Raw genomic sequence first — 26469 nt, forward strand, 5'->3', positions numbered from 1 at the left:
TGACACTAAAGGGAGTGGTGCCTATGACACTGGAAGAATCATTCTGAGTGCCCCTCATCTTAGGTTTGTATCACACACGTCGCCCCCTGCCTCCTGTCTGCGGCAAGCAGAGAGGTCTGCTACTGGCTACGGGCCCAATCCTGCTCACAAGGGAGACGACCCACACTGGTGGAATTAGTCAAATGCATCAGTTTTTGCAGGACCAGTCCTATGAAAACGAAGTGTGGATTAAAATGATATTGGCTTTGTGTGGCAATTTCTAATCTATTTGTGCACACGGTGCTTAATTAAATGACTAACTTACTTTGATTTCATTAGAGCCTATCCTCACAAGAGACCAAACCAGCTGATTTATTTTTTTTAAATACTTGAATACAAAACGTAGTCCTTTTAAAAAATAAATATTGGCCTGGTATTTTTCTTAAATTACCAATGCCAAATACAGCCACTAGCTGGTGCTATTGCACACTATTTTAGCATTCACAACTTCACAGGGAAGGGGAATGTCCCTTTCACTGATGCGTCCAAAAGAGTTGGGTTTTTGGCTTCGTTAGGAAATCTTCCAGGAAAACCCAATTCCCTGGTAAAGAAAAGACAAAATACCTTTCCACACTGTGCCGCAGAGAGACCGAGGCTCCCGCTGGCGACGTGAGTGTGTTCGGGGAAGCGGAGTGCCGACGAGGGATGGCGTCTGTCCAGCTGCATGGCTCTGAGCTGAAAGCCTGGGGGTGTCTGCAATGGAGAGGGGAGCTGACCTCGCACATCTCCGAGTGAAGGGACTGCTGCAGATTTCCCATTCTGATCCTGTCGGGGGCATTTGCATCGGGGGCTTTAGGCTCTGATCCTGGAAGTGGTCACGCACAGGAGCAGGGTCTTGGTTTGGTTCCATCTCTGAGCTCCAGTTGGGATCATGATGGGCCGAACCCGGATGTCCTTGCTGTACTGAGTCCTTGTGAAAGCAAAGCCCTTCCTGCAGTCGGGGGAGCAGCGAGCGCTCAGGATACCCCAGGATTTGCCCCCTGGGCACCAATGGGAATTGTGCCTGAAGACGTGCGGAGACCAAACTGAGCAAGGACCCCTGGGGTGGGCCATATAACTTAGATCTTTTCATCTAAACGTTGTCAGTAACTGAAGGTTGTGCCCTCGGGAACTGACCTTCAGTGCGCTTCAGCTCTGCAGCCCTAGTGACGGGGGAACCCCTGAAGGGTCAGTTTGGGTTCCACGCTGAACCCCTCTCGCCAGGAACTCAAGCTGAAACTCCTAGCTCACCTCATGTCCCGTCTCGAGATACAAGCGTTGGTCAAACTTTCGAGAACTCTGAACAAGGGTTCGCTTGGGGTTGGTGGGCTGGGTGAATGTTCTGGATGGTTCTTATTGCCTCAGAACCAGCCTTTCCCCCGCTTTGATTAATACAGGGCCCAGGAGAGGCCAGCGCTAATGCTCAGCGGATGTTCTGAGGCTGCCCATCCAGCCCCACTAAAGTCAATGCAGAGCCATGTGGGAAAGAACTGAATTTGGCCTGACATCTCGCTGTCCTGGATTTTTGGGTTGTATTTTCCACTCAGCTTGGCTGTTCTTACCTGAGTTATTTAGTGAATAATTCATTCGCCTTCCTGGGTCCTGAAATGTTCCAGCTCCATGTGATACTCACGGAACATTACTCTAGTTAACGTCTAATTACACATTACATCAAAGCTGCTGTGGAGCCGCACGGAGCGGCTGCAGAACAACAACGTGTCTCCAGCAAACCACACCGTGCCTGGCACGTTTGAGACTCTCCAGACAGCTGGATCGCTCAGGACCGGCAGGAAGGGAGAGCCTCACTCACTGTTACCCATCCACTTCCAGACCCCAGCCATCCCCTGGCTTTTAACTCTCCCATGGTCTCCGCACACCCCTACATGCTCCCCATACCGAACCCTGCCCCCGTCCCTGCCCCCATTGCCACATCCTCCCTGTTCCCTCCTCCCCAGAGCCAGCTCCTTCACCTGGGACTCCTTCCCCTCCGGGCCCAGGCCTGCAGCCTTTGCTTGGGCAAAAATTCCCATTGATACTCAAGTCAAGAGGCCAAATGCTGCTGCTGCTGGAATCAGCAGGAGGCTGGACTCTCATTCCTTCCTTCTCCATGCAGCTGACCATGAAACCTCCCCCGCCTCTACTGGCTGACTCTGGCAGGGCATGTCCCATTTCCCGCTCTCCCATCGGCAGGGCTCTCTCCGGGCTGGTTCCACGAGCAGCTCACTAGCAGGGCCGGCCAAGCCCACCAGCTCGCTTTCAGCCCCCCGCACGCACGCGGAGGCCTGTCACGTGGCGTTGCTGTGGAAAGTGAACAGCATGTCTCCCTATGCCGTCTGGCACTAGTGTGAGTGACACAGCGAATCGGGTCAGGGGAGGTGCACGGAACCCCTCCGAGACCCTGGTCGCGGCCCTGCTGAGCGCACAGCCCCACACTGGGGGAGAGGGGAGGGCTAGTTACATTCCTTAGCCCCTGGGTGCCCCTTGGGAAAGCGGCAGCATCCTCCCAGGGGGAAATGCTCCTCCTAGTGCCCAGCCCGTCACTCAGTGGCCACGTGGTGAGGGAAGGAATTTCTCCGGCTCACAAGGTCACCGCAAAGCGATGGCAGCTACTACTCCTGCCTTGGGGCCTGCGTAGTACCCGCCCCCCCCCCATATCCAGGCAGGAGCAGGGGCTGAGCCTGCTTCAGATTCAGGGGTGGGGGAGCCTCCAGACACCTGTATCAGTGGGGGAGCCGTGTTAGTCTGGATCTTTAAAAAGCAACAGAGTCCTGTGGCACCTTATAGACTAACAGATGTATTGGAGCATGAGCTTTCGTGGGTGAATACCCACTTGGCATGCGTCTGACGAAGTGAGTATTCACTCACAAATGCTCATGCTCCAATACATCTGTTAGTCTTAAAGGTGCCACAGGACTCACTGTTGCTTTTTCCAGACACCTGGTACTGCCTGGGGCCATTGTGCAGGGGCCAATGGCTGGGGGAGCCACCCGGTGGCAGATCCACCACCCCTGCTCCATCCCGCACATGCCCCCAGGCAGTCCCTGCAGAGCTAGACGGTACCACCCCCTGCACAGCGAAGCCTTTTTGGACAAGAGGAAGGGGAAGGATTTGGGACTAAGGTCTGAGCCGCACTTAGGCTGACACAGTTACAGCGCTCAGGGGTGTGAAAAATTCACAACCCAAGTGCCGTAGTCCTGCTGACCTAAGAATTCTCCCATCAGCCTCACTCCTGTTGTTGAGGAGGCGGATACCTACAGCAACGGAAAAAGCCCTTCCATCGCTGTAGGCTGCGTCTACACTCGGGGGTTACAGCGGAGAAGCTACAGCTAGAGTTAGCTAGACAGACAGAGGATATAGCTCCAGGCCTTGTTAGGGTGACCAGACAGCAAGTGTGAAAAATCGGGACGGGGGTGGGGGGGTAAGACAGAGCCCTGGATATCGGGACTGTCCCTATAAAATCAGAACATCTGGTCATCCCAGGCCTTGTCTACACCAGGGATTTGCTCCAATTTCAGCCATCAGTGTAGACAGGCACAGCCGCTGTTTGCACTGACAAAGGATGCCCTGCTGGAAATGGGCATCAGCTTGGCCAGTACAAACAGTGGCTGTTCCTGTCTGCACCATGGGCTGCACCAGCACAGCTACACTGCTGGCTGAAACGGAGGCAAATCCTCAATGGAGACAACCCGCCCTGTTCCCCCTGCATCTCCCTCTTCTTCAGCCCATGTGCTCAGCTGCTTCTCCGCTAACAAGCCCCTTCCCTCCAGCCCGGGTCTGCGCCTCGTGGGTTTGCCCAACGCGAGACAGAAATCAGCCGCCCCTGCTACACAAGTCAAAGGGAGGCTTAAATCAAATCTTCCTCGGCAACAATGACATTAATTATGCTTTTAACACATTTTACTGCTCCCCCCCCCTTACTTCATGCCACATCTGTGTGAACAATATTGAAAAGATTTACGATCTTCTTTCGTAATTGCAGCCACACAGCCCCGCTCACTTCTCAAAATACTCGCTGAGCAATCAACCTCCGCCGGGGAGCCGTGTTGACAGCAGCCATTCAAAACAAAAACGTTGAATCAGGACTTGTGTGTCGCTTCGAAAGTAGTCTACAAAGAATCTGCCTGTCAAGGAAAGCGTCGAGAGGGCTAAAATTACAGGAGTGAGCGCCCGCGCCGAGGTGGGGTCTGCGCAGCGAGGACGAGCGAATAGATCCGGGCTCTGACATTTGGTTCTCGTGTCGCAGGATAAAATTTAATGAGGACAGGAATGTGTCTCCCGAATTCCCCAAAGAAATCATTAAAACATTTTATTATTCCTCCATGTCTGCCCGATGAGTTAGTGCCCCTGCCGGAGCCCTCCTGCACCTCACGACTCTTCATCCTCCGACTGGTTCTTCGCTACCAGGAGACGTCTTCCTGCCAGGCGCTGCACGGGCGAGGTTAGCGCAAAGCAAGAGCCCCTGGTACGACACGTGGGGCTCTCTGTTAGCAGTTACTGCTCAATCCCTCTACGCAGGGCCAGGCACCAAACCCATCGCTGGGGGGTCAGAGCCAGGCGAGCGTGTGGAAAGGCCACACTACGCAGAGCTCCTAGTCCCTTCCCCGAGGGCGCTCCGAGAGCAGCAGCATGGGTCCGCTGCTCGCCCATGCCAAGGACTAGAGGTGGGAGCTGGTTTTGGCCTCAGGGTCCTGGGCAGCAGCCAGCCCCGTTTCTAGGGACACAGAGACTTGATAAGCTCACGCAGCCAACGAGGCAGAAGCAGGGTTAGAACCCAGGACCCCTGAATGCTAGTCCAGCACCCAAACCACTGCACCACACTGCTTTGCTCCACACACAAATCTGACAGGAGGCAGAGCTGACTGCTGGTTGGCCGAGAACCAGGGTGCCAGGCCCAGCTCTGCTGCTGGACGTCACCAAGTCGCTTAACTTTTCCATGCCTCAGTTTCCCCATCTATGAGATGGAGACAACACAGTCTTGCTAAACCAGTTGTGAACATTTACCAGCCCAGGCACCAAATCTTCTCACCCACCCTTACCACTGAGATGAGAATGAAAAAACCAACATTATTTTACTTGCCCGTCAAACCCTCACCAGTTATCCAAGGGGAGCCAACAAGCAGGATTTGCTGCGGGAAGACCATTTGCACAGGGCTGTGAGACCCTGTGCTAGAAAGCACTGTTATTACTGGGCACGGAGGGGCTGACGGTTCATTCTAGGCTCAGGATGCCTAGTTACTGTATGTTAACCTTGGGGTCACCCTTGACTGGCTCTCCTTTCAAAAGGGCTCAGACAAACACATGGATGGGCATGAACAGCGCTAGGTGTAGGGTTTGGTTGATGTCCCTGTGCGTGTTTAAACCCCCTACATGTCCTTGTGGGGAGCTGGGCTGTAAAAGGAGCTCAGTCATTGTAGTTAACTTACCGTCGAAAACACAACAGGGGATAGGAGCAGTGTTATTACAAGGCTTGAGCAAATGTATTCCTTTTCTAACGTCAAGATGCATTTGGCTCACACACCGAAATACAAGGATGGCAAAAGATGTTCCCACTTGTCTGTTCCGCTCGCTCGGATCTCAAAAATAACACGGGAAAATCAGTGGCCACCATCCCGGCTGCGACGCAGGGAGAGCAACACTGAGGATGCAGAGCCGTGGCCCAAAGGACACTGGAATGAGACCCGATTCTGGGCAATTGGAGGGATGGATAACGGGAGAGATGGAGCTGCAGAAAGCCCCGAGCACCAGGACAGGGCAATGATGCCGGGGCATGCGGCAGACACAGCAATCCTGGCTTGTAATGGCCGCTTGGCGGTCTGTTCGCAACATTAATTATTCAGCTAAGTAGCCAAAGCATTCCTTACCTGGTGCTCCAATTAATTGCTTGTAAACACTGAGGAAAGCCGTCTCAGCCTCCTTGCTTCTTTTACTAAGTGCAATCACCTGAGGGAAAATAAAAATCCGAGGTGAGGAAATGTGAAACCAGGGCTTCAAAGAAGAGAAGAAACCCGTGAAGGCCAGGCGCTGGGCTCAGCGAGGCCGGCATGAATCTGGAGTCACTCCCATCTAAGCCACAGGCAGATCTCCCTGCCACATGCCTAGATTGCAGCAGGGATGCTCCAGATTGGCACGAGCGTAACTGAGACCAGAATCCGTGCCCTGCTGCGAAGCGTTAATAAATTCCCACCTACATTGGCCTCACCCCGCGGGGGCTGGGCAGCGCCATTCACTGCCAAGCGGCTGGGTCTGTTCTCGAACCAGTAAACAAAACCATAACACTTAACAGCCTCTGACCCTCTGTTTTATTGCTTGGTGCCGCTTCTGATCAGAAGTTACGATGGCTGGGGTTTCTCTGGCGCACGCTAGGAATTATTTTTAGCGGAGGTCACCGCTGACTTTAAGATCATAACAGAGCAGCCCAGGGTCGGAGCGCCTCTAGGGCACGCTGCAGGACCCTCTTTGTTCAAGTTGTTTCCACCATAACTACAGGGGTCTCACAGGGAGCTGGGGTGGGGGAAGGAACTGAACTCCAAACCGAGGTCCTTCTGACAGAGAAGTGCCAAGAGAAAAAGATTCCACGAAGCTTACAACGGCTCTTGCGTTGCTGACCTAGCTGACCTGTGCAGTGTTTAGATTCCACAGCGACAGGGAGAACCTGGGGTGTATTTCCCAGGTCCTGTAGGTCAGTTTACAGCACACAAACCTGTTCCACCAGCTTGTTTGCTTTTCGCCTTTATACGTTTTGCCAACTCCCACGATCCTCTAACTTTCTTATTTAATGGAAACCCCGAAGATGCAGCCACGTCCACACGAGCTGCCCCTCTGCTGAGCTCTTCGCAAGGTCTAGTTCTATTACGTGGTTTGTCTAGTTGACCAGAGTTGGAAATGGGACTGGCATATTCGCACAGGAACACTGGAAGTGATATTTCCAGGGACGGGCCTTCTGGGCACTTTATAAAAAGCCTGGGGATACGGGCTCATCAGAATGAAGAATAATGCCACTTGATATGTGTCCAGCCCCTTTCATCAAATGCGGGAGAACATTTAACTGAACTGTTGTTATCCCTGTAGTACAGATAGGAAAGTGGGGAACAGGCTCTGCCACAGACTTCCCCTGAGACCACAGGCAAGTCACTTAGCCTCTCTGGCCCAGATCCTGGGAGGAATTAAGGCTCCATTGAAATCAATGGAAGTTAGGAGCCTAACTACCTCTGAATATCTGTGCCTTGGCTCCTCAACTGCATAATGGGGAGAACAGCCCTGCCCTGCCCCCTGGGGTGCTGTGAGGTTAAAGCATTAACATTTGGGAGGTGCTGGGGCTGTCTACGTAGATACACAGAGGGGGCACACACTTTGCATGAAGTCACGCTGGGAGCTGGCACATTTGGGAACAGACCCAATGTCTCCCCTGCTTTCAGATCCCTCTTCCATCCATCAGAGCAACTGCCTGCCTCGGAAGATGGCCTCGCCACGTGTCAGTGCTCAGCACATCCCTCCAGTTGGGGTTGGTCTTTGCTCTCTGATAGCTGGAGGGAACGGGACTTTCAAGTAATCAGAGGCTAGGGACACTCAAAGCACAGAATCGCATCCCTGACCATCTTGGCTAATAGCCACTGATGCACCTCCATGAACTTAGCTCATTCTTTTAAAAACCAAAATTATAGTTTTGGCCTTCACAACATCCCTTGGCAAGGAGTTCCACAGGTTAACAGGGCACTGTGTGACGAAGTACTTCCTTTTGTTTGTTTTATACCCGCTGCCTATTCATTTCACTGGCTGACCCCAGGTTCTTGTGTTATGAAAGACGCAAACTCTCGCTGGTACCTACCCGGCTCCCCACGCAGGCACCTTCGCTGCAGCGGTAACGGCACAAAGAACCCCACTTAGAAGAACCTGGTGGGACATCAACACCAGGCATCTCCAAGCAAAGCCAACCTGTTAGTTCCTCCCTCTAATGCCTCACCCTAGGGAAAGCTGTCAGTGAAATTTCACTGGGGACGGGTAGCGCATTTCAGCTTCCCAGCTGCCACTCAACCCCAAGCGATCAGGAAACTCAGCTAATTATCAGCCAGAGATGTGGGCTAGCCTCCTTCTCAACTCTTCGGTGAGCGTGAGCAGAAACCCCCTCCCCCCCCCACGTCTAGCTCAGAGCCATATGCCTCAGCCCCAAGATGAGCCCAGAAGAGAGACTCTTGTAGCTCTCTGGTAGGAATCGCAGCAGTGATCTGGTGCGAGCAACCCTAAGCCCTGTGCTAATGCGCCATGCCAGCCGTAACACTAAGCACCGTGTCAGTGGAGACCATTCCAGCCCTAGCAGAAAGACAGACTCATAGTCAGCTGCTATCCAGCACTGTTCAGCGGCAGGTCTCACGGTGCTCTGCAAGAGAAGATCAGTATCGTTACTCCCTTGCTACGGATAGGGAGCCTGAGGCAGAGAGCGCTCAGGGGAGCTGTCCAAGGACACACAATGAGTCAGTGGCAGAACCAAGAAGAGAAGCCAGGCTTCCCGACTCCCGGTCCAGTGCCGTATCCACTGGACCAGCAAATTATGCAGCTCAATTGGCTTTATTTGCTTCTACCTGAAGGTGGCTTAGTGCTAACCCTGACTCTGGAGCATATTCCTTACCCCCACCACGTCACACACGTGGGGCCCCCGAAGCGTGGTCTGCAGAAACGACTCCACCAGCCCCCAGGCTAGCCAGCCCTGCCGACGTGAGCTGGCAGCGAGGCCAGAGGACGAACAGAGGCCAGCCAGCGCGCTCACCTCGCTTCATTACATGTTTCACGGTCAGCGTTACGAAGCAGCACACTGCCTCTGTGCATGAATCCGTCCCTCTCCTTCGGGAGGAGAAACACCCGGCTGTTAAGGAAGAGAAAGATACGACTAGCCAGTCGCAAGGCGTTTACCAAACCCTTCTCCATGGCCCTGAAATCCTGCCAGATGCAAGCAGCTGTGCTTCCATTCCCAGGAGTTGTCTGTTACATTATGTCCCCTCGTGAGACCTGGGCCTTCCACGCACTGGGCAGTTATTTTAATTTGGAACCCAGAAACCCAAGAGACGGCTCAGGGGGAGCCCCACAGAGAGCAGACATGAGCAAGACAGGAAACACAGCTTTGCAGTTAAGGTACAATACCGCACAGGGATTCGAGAGACCTGGAGTCAACCTCTGGCTCTGCTACAGACTCACTGTGTGACCTTGGTCAAGTCACTTCTTCTTTCTGTGCCTGTTTACCCAACTGCAAGACAGGAACGATGACAATACAGCCATTGCTTGTCCGTCTATTTGGATTGTAGACAGGGGCAGGACCATCTCTGACTATTAGTCTGTCCAGTGCCAAGGGCAATAGAGCCTCACCACAGATTGCAACTCTGAGCGCTACTGTAATATAAATATAACAACGACCACAACAGCGTTAGCAGGCAGAGAAATGTCAGGAGGTCAGAACAAGTTTATCTGGCTGTGGTTCTGTAGCCTCTGTCCCATTTACTCCCCATACATCTCTGCTGTCCCCTGGAGGGCAGGAGTTCCCAGGTGCCCACATGGCAGTGAGGAGGTTGTCAAAAGGATCCATGGAATTAAACGAAGTAACTAGCTTACGCTGGGTACAGGATCCACACCCCGCGTCCTTTGCCTTTGGCTAAATTCCTAACACTACAGTAATGTCACGCCAAGATAAATCATTGATGCACTTTGAGTAAATGAAAATTATAATTTAATGCTGGAGCTTAAATAAGAAATAAGAATTTCACCTTTTATTTAAATGGCAGGTTGCTGAGCTGGGTCCAACAACACACACCCTGAAAAGCCTTGGCCACGCTGACATCTTCAGGTCAGGGTGGGATGGCTGAGACCCCAGTTCCCCCCCCCTTTTCTTTTAGTCCTCGCAAACCCAGGGGCCTTCCCATCAGGGTGTGCAACCTCCCAGAGGGGCTGCAGCCAGACGCCCACTGCGCAATTCAGAAGTAACTAAGCTCCGCTGCGTTGCATGGCTATTACCAGACCAATACATTAGTACTGCCACAATATCCCCATTCAACATTGATGAGCATGAATCTTTTACTCCAGTTAATTTTTCAGCATTTGCCTACACAATCCTGGGAGTTTTTCCCACCCGCTCCCACCTGACGGCAGAGCTCTTTGTTCACTAAGGTCCTGGCCGTCTAAAGGTTTTTAGGTGCCTAACTTCCATCAAAATCAGTGGGAGTTAGGTGCCCAAATAGCCTGGAGAATCTGGATCAAAGTGACTTTGTTCAGAACTTTCACATTCATCCCTGATGGATTTGCTGATGCCGGAGAGCATGATCCGTCGCCTTCCAGCGCTTGGATAGACCGGGGGGAAAAGAGGTTAAAATTAGGGAACCAGGGACATGCAAATATGCAAATATCCCCTTCCAAAGAGCATCTCTGTGCTACCGCATGGATTTCGCTCCAAGCACGAGACTGAATTGAGGCGTCTCAGCACAGAGCCTAAAGACTGAGCCGGTCTCTGAAGGCTGTGGGGAGGAAGTTTGCATCAGCCCTGCTTGGAATTGGATAATCAACGATCACCTGACACTTTCACTAGCGCTAAGTCTCTGCTCCTGCCAGGAGCAGCATCCAGCTGAGCCTCCAGGCAACCCCCCTGACCTTGCTGGGGCACTGAGTAGCCATGGCAATCCGCCCACGTGCTGTCACTTGTGGGAGCAGGCCCTGAATTCATAACAAAAGTTAGGGGAAAAGGCTGAAACCACCGCGGCGAGTGAGCCACATACACCGCGGCGTTTGTCTAGCCACATACTCCAGCGGAGGGTGCTGAAGCACCAAGTCATTGCAGGCTGCCTGGTGTAGCGAGCTGAGAACCAGGCTGGGAGCCTGGAATTGCAGGGTTCTAATTCTCTTTCCTCCACTGACTGGCCGGCAAGGCCTGGGGCCAGTTTCTGGGCCGCGAACATCAGATTTAAGAGGCAGGTAGGCAAGTAAAAGGAAGTGGCCCAGGGTACTTAGCCCTTCTGATAACACCAGAACGCACGGATTGAGCTGTAGCGTACAGGGCTCTCTCGGGTGCTCACTGCAGGAGTACCCGAGAGCCTCACTGATATTAAAGCATTTATCCTCGAGTAAAGTATTATTACTCCCGTTTCATTTATGGGGAAGACGGCGGCACAGAGAGGTTAGATCCTTAGGGCCAGATTCACGAAGGGATTTGGAATCCTAGCTTCCTGGAAGACAGGAGCCTAGACTCCTTGCTGGGGTCTGGGCCTTAAGCCCATTCTGAAGGGCTTTGCTGAACTGAGGCCGCGGTGACTTGCCAAGGCCCCCAGGAAGTCTGCACCAAAGCTTGGAACGGGCTCATGATCTCCCATGTCCCAGCTCAGCACCTAACCGTGGATTTCGTTGTCTGACTTTAGACAGCCACATTCGAAAACTTCGGCTTCGACCTCCCGGTGCCTCATGGGGGCACTGGGCAGATTCACTATTGGATGTTCAGCCCGTGCTCTGAAAGTGTAGAGCACTGATTGCGTAAGTGCTCAGGGTTCTGATAAAGCCCCTGGACCAACCGCACTATTGTAACGGAATTTGGTTTATTCCAGAAAAGGTCAAGGATCAAAAAACATTGCTCTGTGTTAATTTATCCTCAGAAAGAGTTACCCTGAAATCTCACCAGGAAGCCAGGCTGATCTCAGTGTAAAACCCATCAGATCCATTGTACTCTAACATTCGCAGTAACTTCAGAGCTAATAATAAGGCAACAAGCAGCTTGTCTGTATTAATAATCATCTTCCACCCAAGGAAGAGCAGTGGTCTTGTGCGCCTCTAGAAAGAGAACCAGGTCCTGTTTGAAGCTGCAACTGAACTGGTCCCAACTGGCAGAAGTGGTATGAGCAATGGCGTAATCATCAGTTACACCGATCACGGATTTGATAATTATCAAACAAAGTCCTAACTTCCAGCCACAGCACAGTGACAGCTCCGCAATCTCACCAATCTAAAGGGGTGAGAGGTTTTTTTGTTTGTTTGTTTGGGTTTTTTTTGGGGGGGGGGGGGAAGTCTTCCCATTGCTAGAAAAGCTTCCAACCTCCACACAAGAGTGAATTTAAATTGCTTGTCATTCAAAACAAAAGCAAACCACTCATTTGTAATTCACCAGCCACCTGAGCAAACCACGTCCCCCCCTCCATGCTCACAGTCACTAGAGCACAAAGATCATTTTTCTATTGTTAAAATTGCATAAGCCGTGGCTTTTTTTAGCATCTAATACACAGACTCACTTTCTCATTCTAGTGCTTCCAGCATCTTCAAAATTTGGGGGCTTTCTTTAGCATTTCACAAACAAATTCGGCTTCAGGGGGTTTGAAAGAACACCACAAACACAGTGGCAATAGGCCAGTAACACAAGCGGAAAACTAGCCGAGCTTTGTGTGCAATTTAACTGGACGAAGTTCTGTTTTCTGCACTACCCAGCTGCACATCATCTCTAGGTGGTTGTAGAAGCCGATTTAAGGCTCCTCCTTTTTACAGCAGGAGAGGCTACTGCAATGCTTCTGCACTGGAATACAATATCCCTATGGAGCCCTTTTCCATCTCTAGCCTGCACGTTACGATGAACGCAGCCTTTGCCTTCCTGGAGACTCACCGTTCTAGTGCAGTTGTTTTATCAGCCAAGAACCAGAGAACTGGGTTACTGACACTCATTAGCAATCGCTAGCACAACAAAAGGGCACGATGGCTCAAGGTCAACATTTTCAAACTTGGATGCCTACAATTAGCCACCTAAATACATACTAAGGGCCCGAAGGCATCTACTGAAGTCAATGGAAAGATTCCATGAATTTCGGTGGGCACAGGTTGGGTCCTAGCCACTCACGAGAAGTGGCCTGCTTAGCAAAGGTGCTGAGCACATGCAGCTGAAGTGGAAAACTGGCCACTTATCCTGATGTCTCAATGAACATCGGTGCCTAAGCTTGGAGCACCCACATTTCAACCTTATGACCCATGTCAGTGACACAGAACTTTCCATTTCAAACAGGTAGAGGGATCTCACTGGAGGGGAAACAATCATCGGTGTTGACTTTTATTGGAAGTGTTATGGCAGCCCAATTTTCCCTTTATAAAAGCATCGCCTCAGTATCACTGGGGCTGAGTGTTGACTCTACAACTTGTGCAAAAAGCGCCATAAACTCATCCTATGGAGCAATGAATTAGCAAAGAGCAGATATTGTACAGAATCCAGTATTCTCCTTGGGTTTTAGGTTTGTCAAGCGGGCCCAGTGTGGCTGGACGGGGATTCAGGAGATCTGTGTTCTGGTCCCAGCTCTACCATTGACTCACTGAGCAAATCATTTCTTTCCTCTGTGCCTCAATCTCCCCCTCTGCAACATGTGGCTAACTCTGCCTCCCTGCTTACAGAAATCACTGAGATCTCTCTCAGTCAAGAGCTCAAGGGGCTTTAACTTTTTCCCCCATTTTAAAAAGGTTTTGGGGTTTCATAAAATCTGTAATATTCAAATGGAAACCAGACAAGTGTTCATTCTAGTCAGAACCCCAAAGTATGTAATTCTGTGTAAAAGACATGTTAAAATTCACACACAGTAGAGGGTCATACTTCCAGTACTGAACTTTTCTTTTTTCTATGAAAGAACAAAATCATTAAGTACACACACGTGCACCTCTGCGTGCACACACACAAACACGTGCAGTTAAAGACTAAAAGGGTAATAGAAGTTTTGGGGTTTTTTTAAGAGGAACTTTATATAGCCCTCTTCACTATGATATTTGAGCAACTTCAGAGTCACTAGGGGATTTTATCCCCACAGCCTCCCTGTGAAGGAGGGCAGAATCCCTCCCCATTACAGAGACTGGAACCAAGGCCCAGGGTAGATAATACAGCCTGGCAAAGATCACACAGGAAGTCGGTAGCTCAGCTGAGTATTAAAGCCACAGATCCTGAGTCCTGTCACGCCTTATGCACTAGACAATCTGCCTGCCTGGGACAGGAAGGTAAAAGCAAGGGGTAGGGTGACAAGCAGAATTAAGAGAGTAAATGGACATGCTCAGGCAAAGATCTCAAATGCTAAATATTACCACAGCAGGCGTTCTGAAGCACTGAACTGCCTTTGTTAAAACACAGTAATAAATAATATTAACATTAGTGTTTCTACAACGCTTTTCATCTTCAAAGCCCTTTAAACTTTCAAATCAATTTATCAATGTATTATCTGAGATTAATCACCTTAGAAATATACAAAAGGCTTAAACCTTAACCCTTATGAAAAAGGCCAACAGTAAGAAAGGCGAGCCTTTCTATAGGGCTAGAAAGCTTCCCACCAAAATTAACCGAGAATTCTTTCCTTGTTACAGAATTCCACAGGGCTGGTTCCAACAATCCACAGAAAGGACATCATTGGCTTAAATTTGATGAGTGAAATGCTGCATGGGAGTTTTGCTGTTGACTTCAGTGGGTCGGGATTTCATCTCATAGGTTTTGCGATCGTCTCTATGGAAGCTTGTTACATTTTATAGAACCCTCTTGATTCCAACCCTATTGCAATCTTTCCCTGGAGGGCACAGGGAGGCTAAGGTTGCCACAAAGCAACGGAAACCCAAGAGTGACTCTTTTCAAAGGTGAGCAGTTTAATCAGCAGCAGGGTGATCATCACGCCAGTCTGACTTTTATGCCTGAGCCTCTCCCCAGCACTGAAGCAGGGCTGTGCCCAGCCAAGGCCAGCTCCCACCAGAGGGAAGCCCCGAGCTGAACGGGACTCACGAGACACAGCCCGCAATGGAGATAATGTGATCAGTGAGGTGCCCATTTCACCGACGTTCATGAAGCTGCTGAGGGACAGCAGTCTGCATATAGCTCCTTTGCAGTCCTCAGACTAAACCATGGGATACAGGAAACATCACATGCATGGCTAAAGAGCCACATGGAGAGGACACCAATTCAGTCCCATTTTACGGAAAGGTACTTTTACAAAGGATTAAAGCAGGAGCTGAGAGCGCCCTGGTGAAAGACACCGGAATGATGTGACAGGTGCGCTCAGACACGCTACTCTCGTTTTAGTATTTTCAGCCAGTAGTTGGCTCTGCTCTTTCAGGAAATGTCAGCTAAAAAAAATTTAAATGACCTTTTCCGGATAGAGATAATCCGCCTAAATATCAGCCAATCGCTTGAGTTTTTAAGGAGAGAATAAAATCATTCTGGAGACACTCCAAGTGTATTTTTCCCTCCTGCAGTGGGCCACCTTAAACTACTCTAGAAAATACATTGCTAGGAACTATTCGTTTTGAGGATCAGCAAATGAAATACACTGAAAAAGCCTTCAAGGGAAGGTGTTGAGTTTTTTGGCCTAGGGTTTTTTTTTTTTTTTTAAACAAAACAGCTTTTACAAACCCAGAACTGAATTGTTTTTATGATTGAAAAAAAAAAACTCAGTGAAAGTTTTAGAGTTGAATATTTCCCTGTGGTACCATAAACCCCAGTGGAAGATGACATGGCTTATACATCACAACCAGAAAGTGAAACCTACCTCCAGCACCCATCAAACTTCACTGCACATTGGATCAGGCCCATGGCTGAGTGTGGACAATTCTTCTAGTTTCTCAATGCCACAAAATATGAAACACTAACTTCCTGGTTACTTACGAACATTTAGCTCCACTGCTCTGGGATGGGGTGGAAGTTTGGTCATCTGGGGTTTGTTCCTGCTCCCAGTTAAGTCAACAGAAGTTTTGCCATTAATTTAAATGGGAGCAAGATCAGGCCCTCTATTAGGATTTGATTTTCAAACACTCTCATCATTGGCCTTACTCTGCTCTCAATTGAGTCAGTGGTAAATTCCCACTGGGCGCAAAGCTAGACCAACACTGAGCACTTATGAAAACCCCACTCGCGGCGATGCACCCAACAGGGAAGAAATTCTCTCTGATTTTATCTGCACAGCCCCGATTCCATTTGAGAACCCTACCGCCCACCTTAGCAAGAGCGTAAGGAGCACTTGTCGTCAAGTGAGTGAGGACCCACAGAGGCTGTTTAATTGCCTGACACAGCTCTGCCAGGCCAGTGCTGGGGATTAAATATTACATTTGCTGGGACGGGCTGGAGGATGGTATTTTACCTGAGTTCTAAAAAAAAAGTGAAATGTCATACTGTAATCGAAACAGAGCAGTTTGTGACTAATCAACCAACCCTGACTAATCAGATCACTCTTCCTTTTTCAAGGCTGCCCCTCGGGCTGAGTTTTACATAAAGGGCACTATCCTGTCCAAGACTCCCTTCCTACATGGGTCAATAGCTTGGGCTGAACCGCACCGAAGTCTGAGTTTCCACAAGGAACTCTTCCACCCACACGAGTGGTACTGACCTATAGAATACAGCTGGCTTTTAAATAAGATTCCCCTTTGAAACCGGCAGGGAGTTCTGCATAAAACCCAATGGCATAATGTGGCTGGCTGTCCTTCACCAGGTGAAAAGACAGCAAGAATGCTTGTGTGGATGGGGAGAGAAGTACAGTCTAATTCAGCCCTGATATATGCCTGTGCCACTCCATTTAGTTAATCAGTTATGCCCTTCTTACAGCAGGGTGGAAAGTGGCCCATCGGATCTAATTTCAAATCACTTTATCGTGTGAAAAATATATCACAGTATAGAGACATTTTGTATTATGTGAGTGGCTGGGTTCGATTTCCTTCCCCAGCCCGTTTAAAATATTTTGGGTTTTGATACCTAGTCAAGTGATAATTTAGATCCAAGATGTAGGGTTTGTCCTAAAGCAAGCAAGAAAGGTTTTTAAAAATTGTGAAAGCAATAAAAACAAGAAAGGTGAATGAAAATAGAAGGGTTTGGGCTCGGATTTATACCAACATTTGCAGTACAGGGTATCCACCACCCAGACACTGCTTCAGGATGCTTGGAGCAGGAGAGGGAGGAGAAACTGACTAGAAACAAAAAGTGAAACTGACCAGTGGATTTTCATAGCTCCAGCGGAATGAAGGGCAAAGAGTGAACCAAGTGCACAAAAGGGGGAAAGCTACTTATTTAACTTTGTGTTAATCATCCAAGGCAGGGAATGTGCTTTTCAAAAGGAGATTGTTTTTAATTCGACACCACCACATTAAGACAAGGAAAAAAGGAGGAAGCAACAAGGAAGCACACACGCGAGCACATCCCAGATCAGATGTGGAATTATTTACAAATGTCTCTCTGTTCGCTGGATGTAATTTTCCCCTGGGCAGAGGGCCCAGCACCAGGCTTAGGTACCACTTATGCCTTATTTTGAAGTGGCACCTAGACCTGGTGCTGGGCCTTCTGCCCAGAGGTGAAATCCACCCAAACAGCAAATGCTCCAAAACAAAGGTCCAAATCCACCCAGAAACTTGCAACGCTGTATTCTTCAGAGATCTCTTTCCCCCACCCGAGTCTCAGTGCCTGCAAGAGGCACTGCCCACATGGGTATAATCCTATCAGAACATCCGCTGCCAGTTGGATACGTTTCACTCAGATGCAAACTCCCCGCTCCTTTGTGTGGTGTTTCACCGGTAACCTGTCAGAGTGGCTGGTTTTCCCACCCTCCTGATTGCAATCAGTAATGGGAGAGGAGCTGAAATGCCTGCTGCCAGCCACAAGATCACAGAGATGGCCATTTGAGATGCTAAACCTTCATTTAACTGCTGTTTTCCCTCGCCCCTGCAAAATCCTCCAATGATCCGAGGTATGGCAAGCGCTCAGCTATTATATAGCGATGTAACATTAATTTATTTTTTTGTTTCCTTCCACAGTGTACCCTGACTTCAGGTGAGAAAACGCAACTGTGCTGGAACAACTCGGATTGATGAATTACATTTATGTGCCGGGTCTTTTTCATGGCTGGTGACTTTCCAGCAAAGCAATTATCACTGTAGAATGCATAATAGCCTAATTAATTACTATTGTCAGACTGGCCTCTGTGCCATGATTATACCTTATGAAGCCAACTTTTTAAACATTTGGAAGCAGAAATATTATTATAATTGACTGGCTAAATGGTTAAACTCTCCTATCTCTGTTGATCCTTCCCAGTATCAAAACTTTGTTAACCACCAATTGTGTGATCACCTCAGCGTCTCATCTCGAAAGGAGCAGAATCTGAATTGCATCGGGGTGGTTTTATTATTTTGAACATGCGATCAAATCTAGGCTGAGAGTTCAGTTATTTCAATCTAAATCCTCAGAGTAAAACAAAGGGATGTATGTTTTTTAAGACTAGGAACACGGCAATGGAGGTCTCCAAATGTTAAATGCAAATTGTGAAGGAGAGAAAATCAGAGTTTTGCACTCTTTTTTTGCCTCCTCTTCTTTTTTTGGGATGTATAAAGAAGGCCAGTAGAAGAATAAAGAAAGACAGACTAGAGGTGGGCAGGGAAGAGAAGAGGACTTGTTATCTTCTTTCCCCCCCTATATTTATGAAGAAGGTCAAATCAGGTGTCCCTTGTTATGAGAGTTCTATGCAAAAACAGCTTGTTGTGTATGTAGACAGTCAATCTGAACAGCGCCATCTACTGACGCACAAGAGTATGTAACATTGTTCATAAGACTGTTGGTTCAATAAAGTTGTTATGTACTGCAAAAGCACCCCAAATTGCAGCTCCTAATGTTCCCTGGTTCTGGTTGGCGACTCCATGTGATTGCCTCAAACCTTTTTGCTTTTTTAGTTAGCACATGGATCTTTTCTTCCACCTTTTTATTGCTCCATTTAAAACACTTGTTTTTGTTAAACTCCCATCTAATTCAAATACACAATCACTTCAATTCATCAGATTTCCATTTTAAATATGGGATGTCCTAACCCTACAAAGCTTTCTGAGTGTTTTGTGTCCTTCCTTGCAGACCCCGTGAACAAAGGCCTGAATTTCTAACCTAGAAAACAAGCAAATACATAAATAAAATTATCTCCTTAGAAAAAAGAAAGCCAAAACTTCTCGGGAATTCTTTATGCACCATAAAAATGGCTCCCCAAAAGTGCTGCTACATTTCTTGAAGGAAATGGAGACAGGAGAGGTGCCTCTCCAATTTCTAATGCTGCTTCCTTTCAGGGACAGGTAGCCCTTACAAAGTACAAGCAGCAAAAACCAGAGTGGAGTGACTACTGTGGAGGAATTACTGGCAGCAGGGCAGCGTGATCAGAGGCTGGAGAAAGGACTGTAACGGAGCTGACTGTTGGATGGTAATTGGTTTTCAGCCACAATGAAACTGGTAATGAAATCAGCAGGAAAAAACCCCTGCAAAGGCCCATGGCTGGCTGAAATAAAACAACCTCCAGGGGAAATCTATCTGAATGACAGAGCAACAGCCCCAGATGCTAAAATGGGTGGCGTTTGTCAGCCAGGTGAGCAAATAATAATTTGGCCTTGTCTAGCATCTTTCACCCAAGGATCTCAGAGTGCTCTACAAAGCTGGAGCAGTGTCATCATCCTCCATTACACAGACAGGGAAACTGAGGCACAGAGCACTTAAGTGACTTGTCCAAAGTCACGCAATGAAGTGAGGAGCAGGGATAGAACCCAGGTCTTCTGATGACACGGCACCCGCACTGAAACTCAGGTGCCTCGGAGCTGTTCATCATTAAAGCAACTAGGCTGCTTCCTAGAAAATACTCCCCAGCCAGATGCCTTGAGGAGAGAAAAGCCTACCCGCTGCTGGGCAATACTGTGCTATACTGGCCTCAAGTGGTGAAGGTGGCATTAAATAAGACTACAGGACCCAAAGGGGCGTAAATACATACACACACGAGTTCACAGGAGCACACCGCACAACGTAGCCACCTATCTTGCTGCACCGATCCAATACAGCACCTGGGCAAAACCCCTCCGAGCTGTAAAACTGGGGTAGAGCCCAGGGCTGGGACACAGGTGGCTTGGGGCCAATTGCTGGCTCACCCGCAGACTTCCTGTGTGACGTCGAACCAGCCACTTGATCCCTCCTGTGCCTCAGGTCCCCGAGTGTAGAGTGGGGATCACGTTTCCATCCCTCGTGGGGCTGTGGAGTTACAATCCAGGAGTGACTGGACTGGATGCTCAGATCCAATGGTGACAAGAGCCACACAGGTAACTCGACACATCTGGCTGAGACGGACACGTTGCTAAGTGGGGCAGGTTTCAGCTCAGCTTTGCATAACTTCCTCAGCGGGGGCTTGTCCTGCCACCCCCCCAGATCCGGGCTGATTCAGCACTGGGGCCCATTTGATCCCACGTTCCATGGTAATGTCAATAGCTGAGGGATTCAAGGGAAGAGCAGCCAGTGTAGCAATAGGTGCTGTGCAAAGGAAGGCAGCACTCTTGGCTTGGGCCCAGTCAAAGCTATCGGGGACAAGAGTGACCGAGGGCGACAGGATGGGGGGTTTATAATGGCTGGGCTGGGGGGAGCTGGGCGTAATCATCCTAGTCTCTAATGGAGAGGAAGAAAATAAAGACAAATACAGGGGAGCAAGGGGAGAGATGACAAAGGGAGACAGGATCAGCTGGGACTCGGAACGGGAGATCTACTCAACATGGACGCCAGAAGACACCAGCTACTCTGGAAGGAGGAGGGCAGGTGCACCCTGCAAGCAGGGAAGGCCCCTGCCCAGCCAGGGAAGCTGCAGCATTGCACGGCCCCGGGGCGGAGAGCTGCAGACAGGAGGTGCTGAAAGCAAGAGCAGGTTTCCTAGCCAAGGCAATATTGCTGGAAAACAGAGCGGGGAAGGGGACTGGGTGAGTGTGCAGCACACAGCAGAGCAGCAAGGGATCCCCCAGGGATCTCCCAGGAGGGAGAGGAAGGCGTGGCCGCCTAGGGCTGTGGACGATCCCAGCTAGGAGGCGCTAGAGAGGAGCGGCCATGCTGGTGGAGGACAGACAGGATCGTGTCTAAAGAGGGGCAGGAGAAGGAAGCAGGAGAGTTACTCACGGGCTGTGGAAAGGGAGAGGAAGGAGGGAGAGTGTCTGGTCAGAACTGGGAGTTCACATCAAGCCCAGGGTGCTTTGGAGCAGCAGCGCCGGGCTGGCGAGCTGCGGCAGGTTTCCAGGAGGAGGGAGTAGGGGGAGATGCTTTCCCAGGGCCAACCTGCAGTGCTGGGCGAAGGCCAGGGGGGCTTAGTAGGCAGCGTACCAAACTGCACGTGCCCCACCTCTGCCCACGGCGCCAGAACACTGTATCTGACCCAAAGCCCTTCGAGGTCAGTGGCAGTCTTCCCATCGCCTTCAGTGGCCTTTGGATCAGGCCCACAGGCAGGTCTTGGACAGGGATCAGAGACAATTTTGGTCAAGAGCTGCCAACGGGCCATATCTTCCCTGTTAGCGACTAATGGCCACACATTTCCCCAGTCATCACACAGGCATCAGACGATCCCACGGGAACTCAGGCACAGCACAGCTCCTTACCCAACAGCCAGCCCCAGTGGAGCGAAATGAAACAAAATGTTGGGATGAAAGCTAAATCTGGAACATGCCTATTGTCTGAGAGTCCCTGTCTTTTCCCCTAGCGTGCTGCAGCCTTGCGAGCCGGCAGCTGGGAAGGGGGGTTAAACATTTCTAAATATTTTCCACATATTGCTCAGGCTTTGTAACCCAGTCCATTAAAACGCTTGTAAATGCTGAGACTCCGAAGACACACTAAGGAGCTGCTGCATTTAACTGTCATTAAATATGTTGGATATTACCCTGGGACATGGGAGTTCTCATTCTTTCCAGCGCTGCTCACGCTGGAGTCCATTTCTCTGAAGTCAGAAAGCTTACAACATTTTCACGAGGCCAAAAAGCAATTCACGTCAAAAAGATCAATAATATAAAAATAAAGCAGGAGAATTCTAGTTAAAGAGAATGTCATATAAATATGTTGTTCACGTTCGTGAATCTAAGATGAAAAAAATTAATCAATACAGTTCTTTAGATGATGTTATTTCTAATGAGAAATATACCAAGACGCTGCAAATAACTGCTTTAACAGAGGGAAAAAAAGCATTAATAATTTACTTTATAAAGCATATGATACTGAATGAAAGAAAATTGCTGCTGGTTCTTAATTTTGTTGTAATACTTCCTGACAAGCTCAATGATGCTTTGGCCAAGTTCCTGATATTAAAGTCAAAGGATGTTAATCTCATTAGAATTTTTTCCAAGGATTCCACCTCCCATCACACTAATGTCTTGCTGGCTTTGGTTACTTGATGGGAATCCTGGTTATTTTCAAATACCATAAATCTCATCAGGTGAATCTCATTGATTAGAGTGCCAAACCCAAGACGTTGGCACATGAGGAATTCTAAGGAGAGGCACTGTATGAGAGAGCAGAAAAACCGAACAGTCTCGCTGAGATATTTGGGGCAGTCCATGGTCAGGCCCAACAGCTCAGGGGATACTCCCAAAATACAGGTAAACCCCAGTTATGCAAAGGTCCCAGGGGAGATCCCAAGCCATCACATGATCAGGGTCTTGGACAGTTGTCTAAGTATTTAAGGTATATATGGCCCCCAATTACTGAAGTATCTGTGGAACTCTTTGCCAGAGGATGTTGTGAAGGCCAAGACTATAACAGGGTTCAAAAAAGAACTAGATACATTCATGGAGGACAGGTCCATCAATGGCTATTAGCCAGGATGAGCAGGGATGGTGTCCCTAGCCTCTGTCTGCCAGAAGCTGGGAACAGGTGACAGGGGATGGATCACTTGTTCTGTTCATTCCCTCTGGGGCACCTGGCACTGGCCACTGTCGGAAGACAGGATACTGGGCTAGATGGACCTTTGGTTTGACCCAGTGTGGCTGTTCTAATAACGAATAGGCACCCCCCTTGGTCACGAATCCGACGAGTCCTTTGTGTGCACAGCTCACTCCCACTGGATTCTGTGGGAGAGCACATAGAGGAGCAGGCCCCAGAATTTCAGCCGAACGCATGACTCTAACCGCCTAGGCAGATTATATCTTTTCTTTAAAACACCCATTTGTATCGGATGGAAAAATACCGCCACAGATCCACGGTTGGTGCGATCTGATAGATGAAGCGCTCTGTGATGGGTGCCTCACGCCATGCTAATGGGACACCTTTCCAAGGGTCACACACCCGCTGCTGACTTTTTAGCAAGACCCGAGTCCTGCACAAGCGCAGCAGGACCCGCGAATGCTCTTTGAAACTGCTCTAGCCCTGGCTCAACGGGATGGTGATGAGATTTTACAGCACCCAGTGACCACTGGTTGGGGTTCCACCTGTTCTCGGCCGCAAAGAAAACGAGAGTGCAACAGTTCCCCACTGCCATCAGCGGGTGTCTCGGTGGGCACTACCAGAGTCAGGCGGGAAGAGCGCTAAGACGTTGATGCCCAGGCCCCATTGGCCACGTCTGACTCGCAGTTCACTGCTGAAGAGAATGTGTCTGGTGACCTGCACTCCCCTGTTTTGCTATTTGCTGGGAAAGCTGCTACTGGCTCACGGCACAGGAGAGGAAATGGGGAGGGATCATTGCTGGTGCCACTGGGAGCCATTCAGAAATCAGTTCACTGGGGTGCCGGGAGAGACGATTTTTCATCCAATGCCTTGGGAAAATTTATCGGGCCAGATCCTCAGCTGGCGTAACTCCACATAGCTCCACGGACCTCGCTGGGATGAGCCTCATGCTCAAAGATAAGCAGGTGCTTTGGTGGGTTGGAACCCGAAAGCTCAGCACCTTGCAGGACTGCGCCCCTATGTGGCACGGTGGCCAGAGTTAAGGGGGAATTATAGAGAAGCTCACCAGAGCCAGCTGTGAAACTCTGGGCTTATTGCAACAGCCAAATCTGGGGTGTCCATTTTGGGCCTAAATCTATAAAATATTGGGGGTGGGGGGAGGTAACGTTACTCCTGTGAGTAATCCCATCGACTTTAATGAGGTTACTCCTGTGAGTAAAGTTACTCATGTGGGCTTACATTTCTGCAGACTCAGACCCACAGACTGTAAACTCTCTAGGGCAAGGAACTTCTTGTTCAGTGTCTACAAAATGACCAGCAAAGTCAAGGCACCATATAAATATTGTAAGAAAAAATTAATACGAAAAATTATAACCTGCAAGCATTATTCCAAAGCTCTAATGCTGGAGCACTGCCGCAGCCAGGAATGCCAACTGGCAAGTAATACATTTACTGAGAACATTCATGCTTTGTCCTGACACTCAGAAATGATGACGACACATTTTCAAAGGTCAGGAAACGCAGCCTGCAGCACACATGGGCCCTGATCCTGCCATGGATCCATACAGGCACATCCCTGCAGGAACCGGGGCTTAACTGATTTCAGAGCTGGGGCCATAAAGTCTAGAGTAGAGAATGATTATTTGGAGGCAATTTTGGATTATACCTCTTATCTACCTAAGGCTCTTATCTGGCCCCCAGCACCGAGATATCTGAGCACCTCACAATCTTTCCTGTATTTATCCTCACAGCATCACGTGATGTATTCTGCCGCAGGGGGGCTAAGTGACTTGGACAAGGTCATGCAGGAAGGCTGTGGCAGAACTGGGAATTAAACCTGGCTTTCCCAAATCCCAGAGTGGTACCCTAGCCACGATAGCACTGTTCTTCTAGTACATTAAAGGCTCTTTTTATAGCACGGTAAGGGGAAGAAATATTTCAAGATTATTTTGCCCTTTTCACCAATGTAAACTTTTTTGTTTTGTTTTTAACTGATTTAATTTTATTTTTTTTAGTGCATTTACTGACAGTTGGCAACTGTAAATCATCTTGTATTGACGCCTAATCTGCGATGAAAGGCTTCAGAATGAAGTGAACGAGGCTGTGAGGAGCAGATTGATTTTAGATGGCCAGCGAGACAGGGTCACTGCAGAAGCTTTATTCTTTTCCAACTTTCTAAAAGCCTGTAAGGGCCGGGGTGAGGATGAGGGAAGCAGGCTCTGACTGGTGGAACAGAAGAAATGGGTGGAGGGCGGGGGAAGAGAAGGGTGTATGGACAATGCTGCAGATAAAAATGTTTTTGAGAGCTGATGGGAGAAGAGAACTGTTCCCCCAGCGCAGGGGAAGAAATGGTTGGAGCTGGGCCCATGCCGCAGAATTTGGACCCGGATTTCGAACCCTGAAAAGCCTGGGGAGGATCCACGTGGGGGATGTCTAGGCCCTGAGCCAGGTGAGGCCATGACAGTAGGAACTGGTGGCTACCCTACAGGCCTCATCTTAGTCCAAGCTTCCAGGCCTAACATCTTCAGCAGCACCAGGCTCCAATGGACAGTTAAGCTGTGTAAGCAGAACTCCCAGCAAAGAGGGACCTTGACTCTGTTGACTGTATGGGAGGCAGAAGGCTGGGTACATAACCCGGGCGTTAGCCCTCTCCCCCTAGACACGCTGCCATCCAGCTCGCCTGCGTCACTCCCCAAGGAGAGCGTGCCTGGCCAGTCACGGCTTCACAGGCCCACCAATGATGCCATTTCCTGCTCTAGGGGCACCAGCACCCAGGGGAAAACCTCAGGCCCCCCATCTCAAACCCACACTCAATCACCTGCCCATGGAGAAAACACATGGAGCTCCCAAACCACCACTGCTTGGTGGCCAGGAATGGGGCCTCGTCCCTGCCATGGATGGATAAGCAGCAGGAAATTACAGCCCCTAAATGCAGATGGCCCCCAAGGAATGAACTCCCGCTAACTCTCTGTGTGCTGGAGCCTCTCCCTGTTAGATTCATGAACTAGAATAATTCCAGACCAGGGCAAGTGAGCACAGGCACTGCCACAGGGGATCCAACCAGCTCAGGATCTTGTCTCTGGCAGAAGCTAGAACCAGCTCCTCCAGGAGGAATTGTCCCTCATGGACCATTACTGGAAGAAGCGGCCGATAGAGAACCTTTGTCTCTAATCCCCAAAGGTTGGCTTGTACCCTCATGTGGGAGAGTTTAAATCCCTTCCACGCTGCACAGGATAAAAAAAATGCTAGACATTCTCATTACCCAGGGAAATGTCTAGCTTTTTTTTTTTTTTTTGGATTTCACTAAGCTCTTGGCCTCAGTGTTGTCTTGTGGCAGAGAGTTCCACAGGTCAGTTCTGTAGTATGTAAAATAGTATTTTCTTTTGTCAGTTTTAAAAGTGGTTCCTAGAATGGCCCCTTATCCTAGTATATAGGAGTGCCAGCCATACCGTCTCACGATCATTTGTGAGTCTGTATCTCTCTAGCATAGCCCTTTGCTCTAACTCCTCTCCAAACTAGACGATCTCTATCTTTTGTTTGTCTCTCCATATACAGAAGCCTTTCCAGGCCTTTAATCATTTAATGAGCCATCCCCTGGGTCGCCTTCCACCTCTGCCACATCTTTTCTGAGATAAGGTGAGAGAGAAGGAGCTTCTGGATTTTCTAACTTCAAAAAGCCAGCACACCACCAGAAAAGCTTTGGGCTGTAAAAGGTCCTTTATATACAAGCAAATTACTTTTTGGTAAGTGACTTGAATCTCACCAGCACCACTATAGAAAAACTGCTGTGCTTTAAAGACAACATTACG

At 49.3% G+C, this 26469-nt stretch overlaps 1 protein-coding gene across 11 annotated transcripts in view; it reads right to left on the reverse strand.

Moving 5' to 3' along the window:
• The window catches only part of CUX2 (cut like homeobox 2), a 219000-nt gene that overhangs the window by 51704 nt on the left and 140827 nt on the right, over positions 1-26469 (reverse strand). For 10 of the 11 annotated variants that reach the window (XM_039505543.1, XM_039505552.1, XM_039505547.1 and 7 more), the window contains one exon: positions 5880-5958. The exons of the other annotated variant lie outside the window; for it this stretch is intronic. In XM_039505543.1, coding sequence (XP_039361477.1) covers positions 5880-5958 — 79 coding nt within the window. The remainder of the gene's footprint in view (positions 1-5879; positions 5959-26469) is intronic. 11 annotated transcript variants of the gene reach the window in all.

The sequence above is a fragment of the Mauremys reevesii genome, linkage group 18 (genome assembly GCF_016161935.1).
Source record: "Mauremys reevesii isolate NIE-2019 linkage group 18, ASM1616193v1, whole genome shotgun sequence".
NCBI classification, from domain to species: domain Eukaryota; kingdom Metazoa; phylum Chordata; order Testudines; family Geoemydidae; genus Mauremys; species Mauremys reevesii.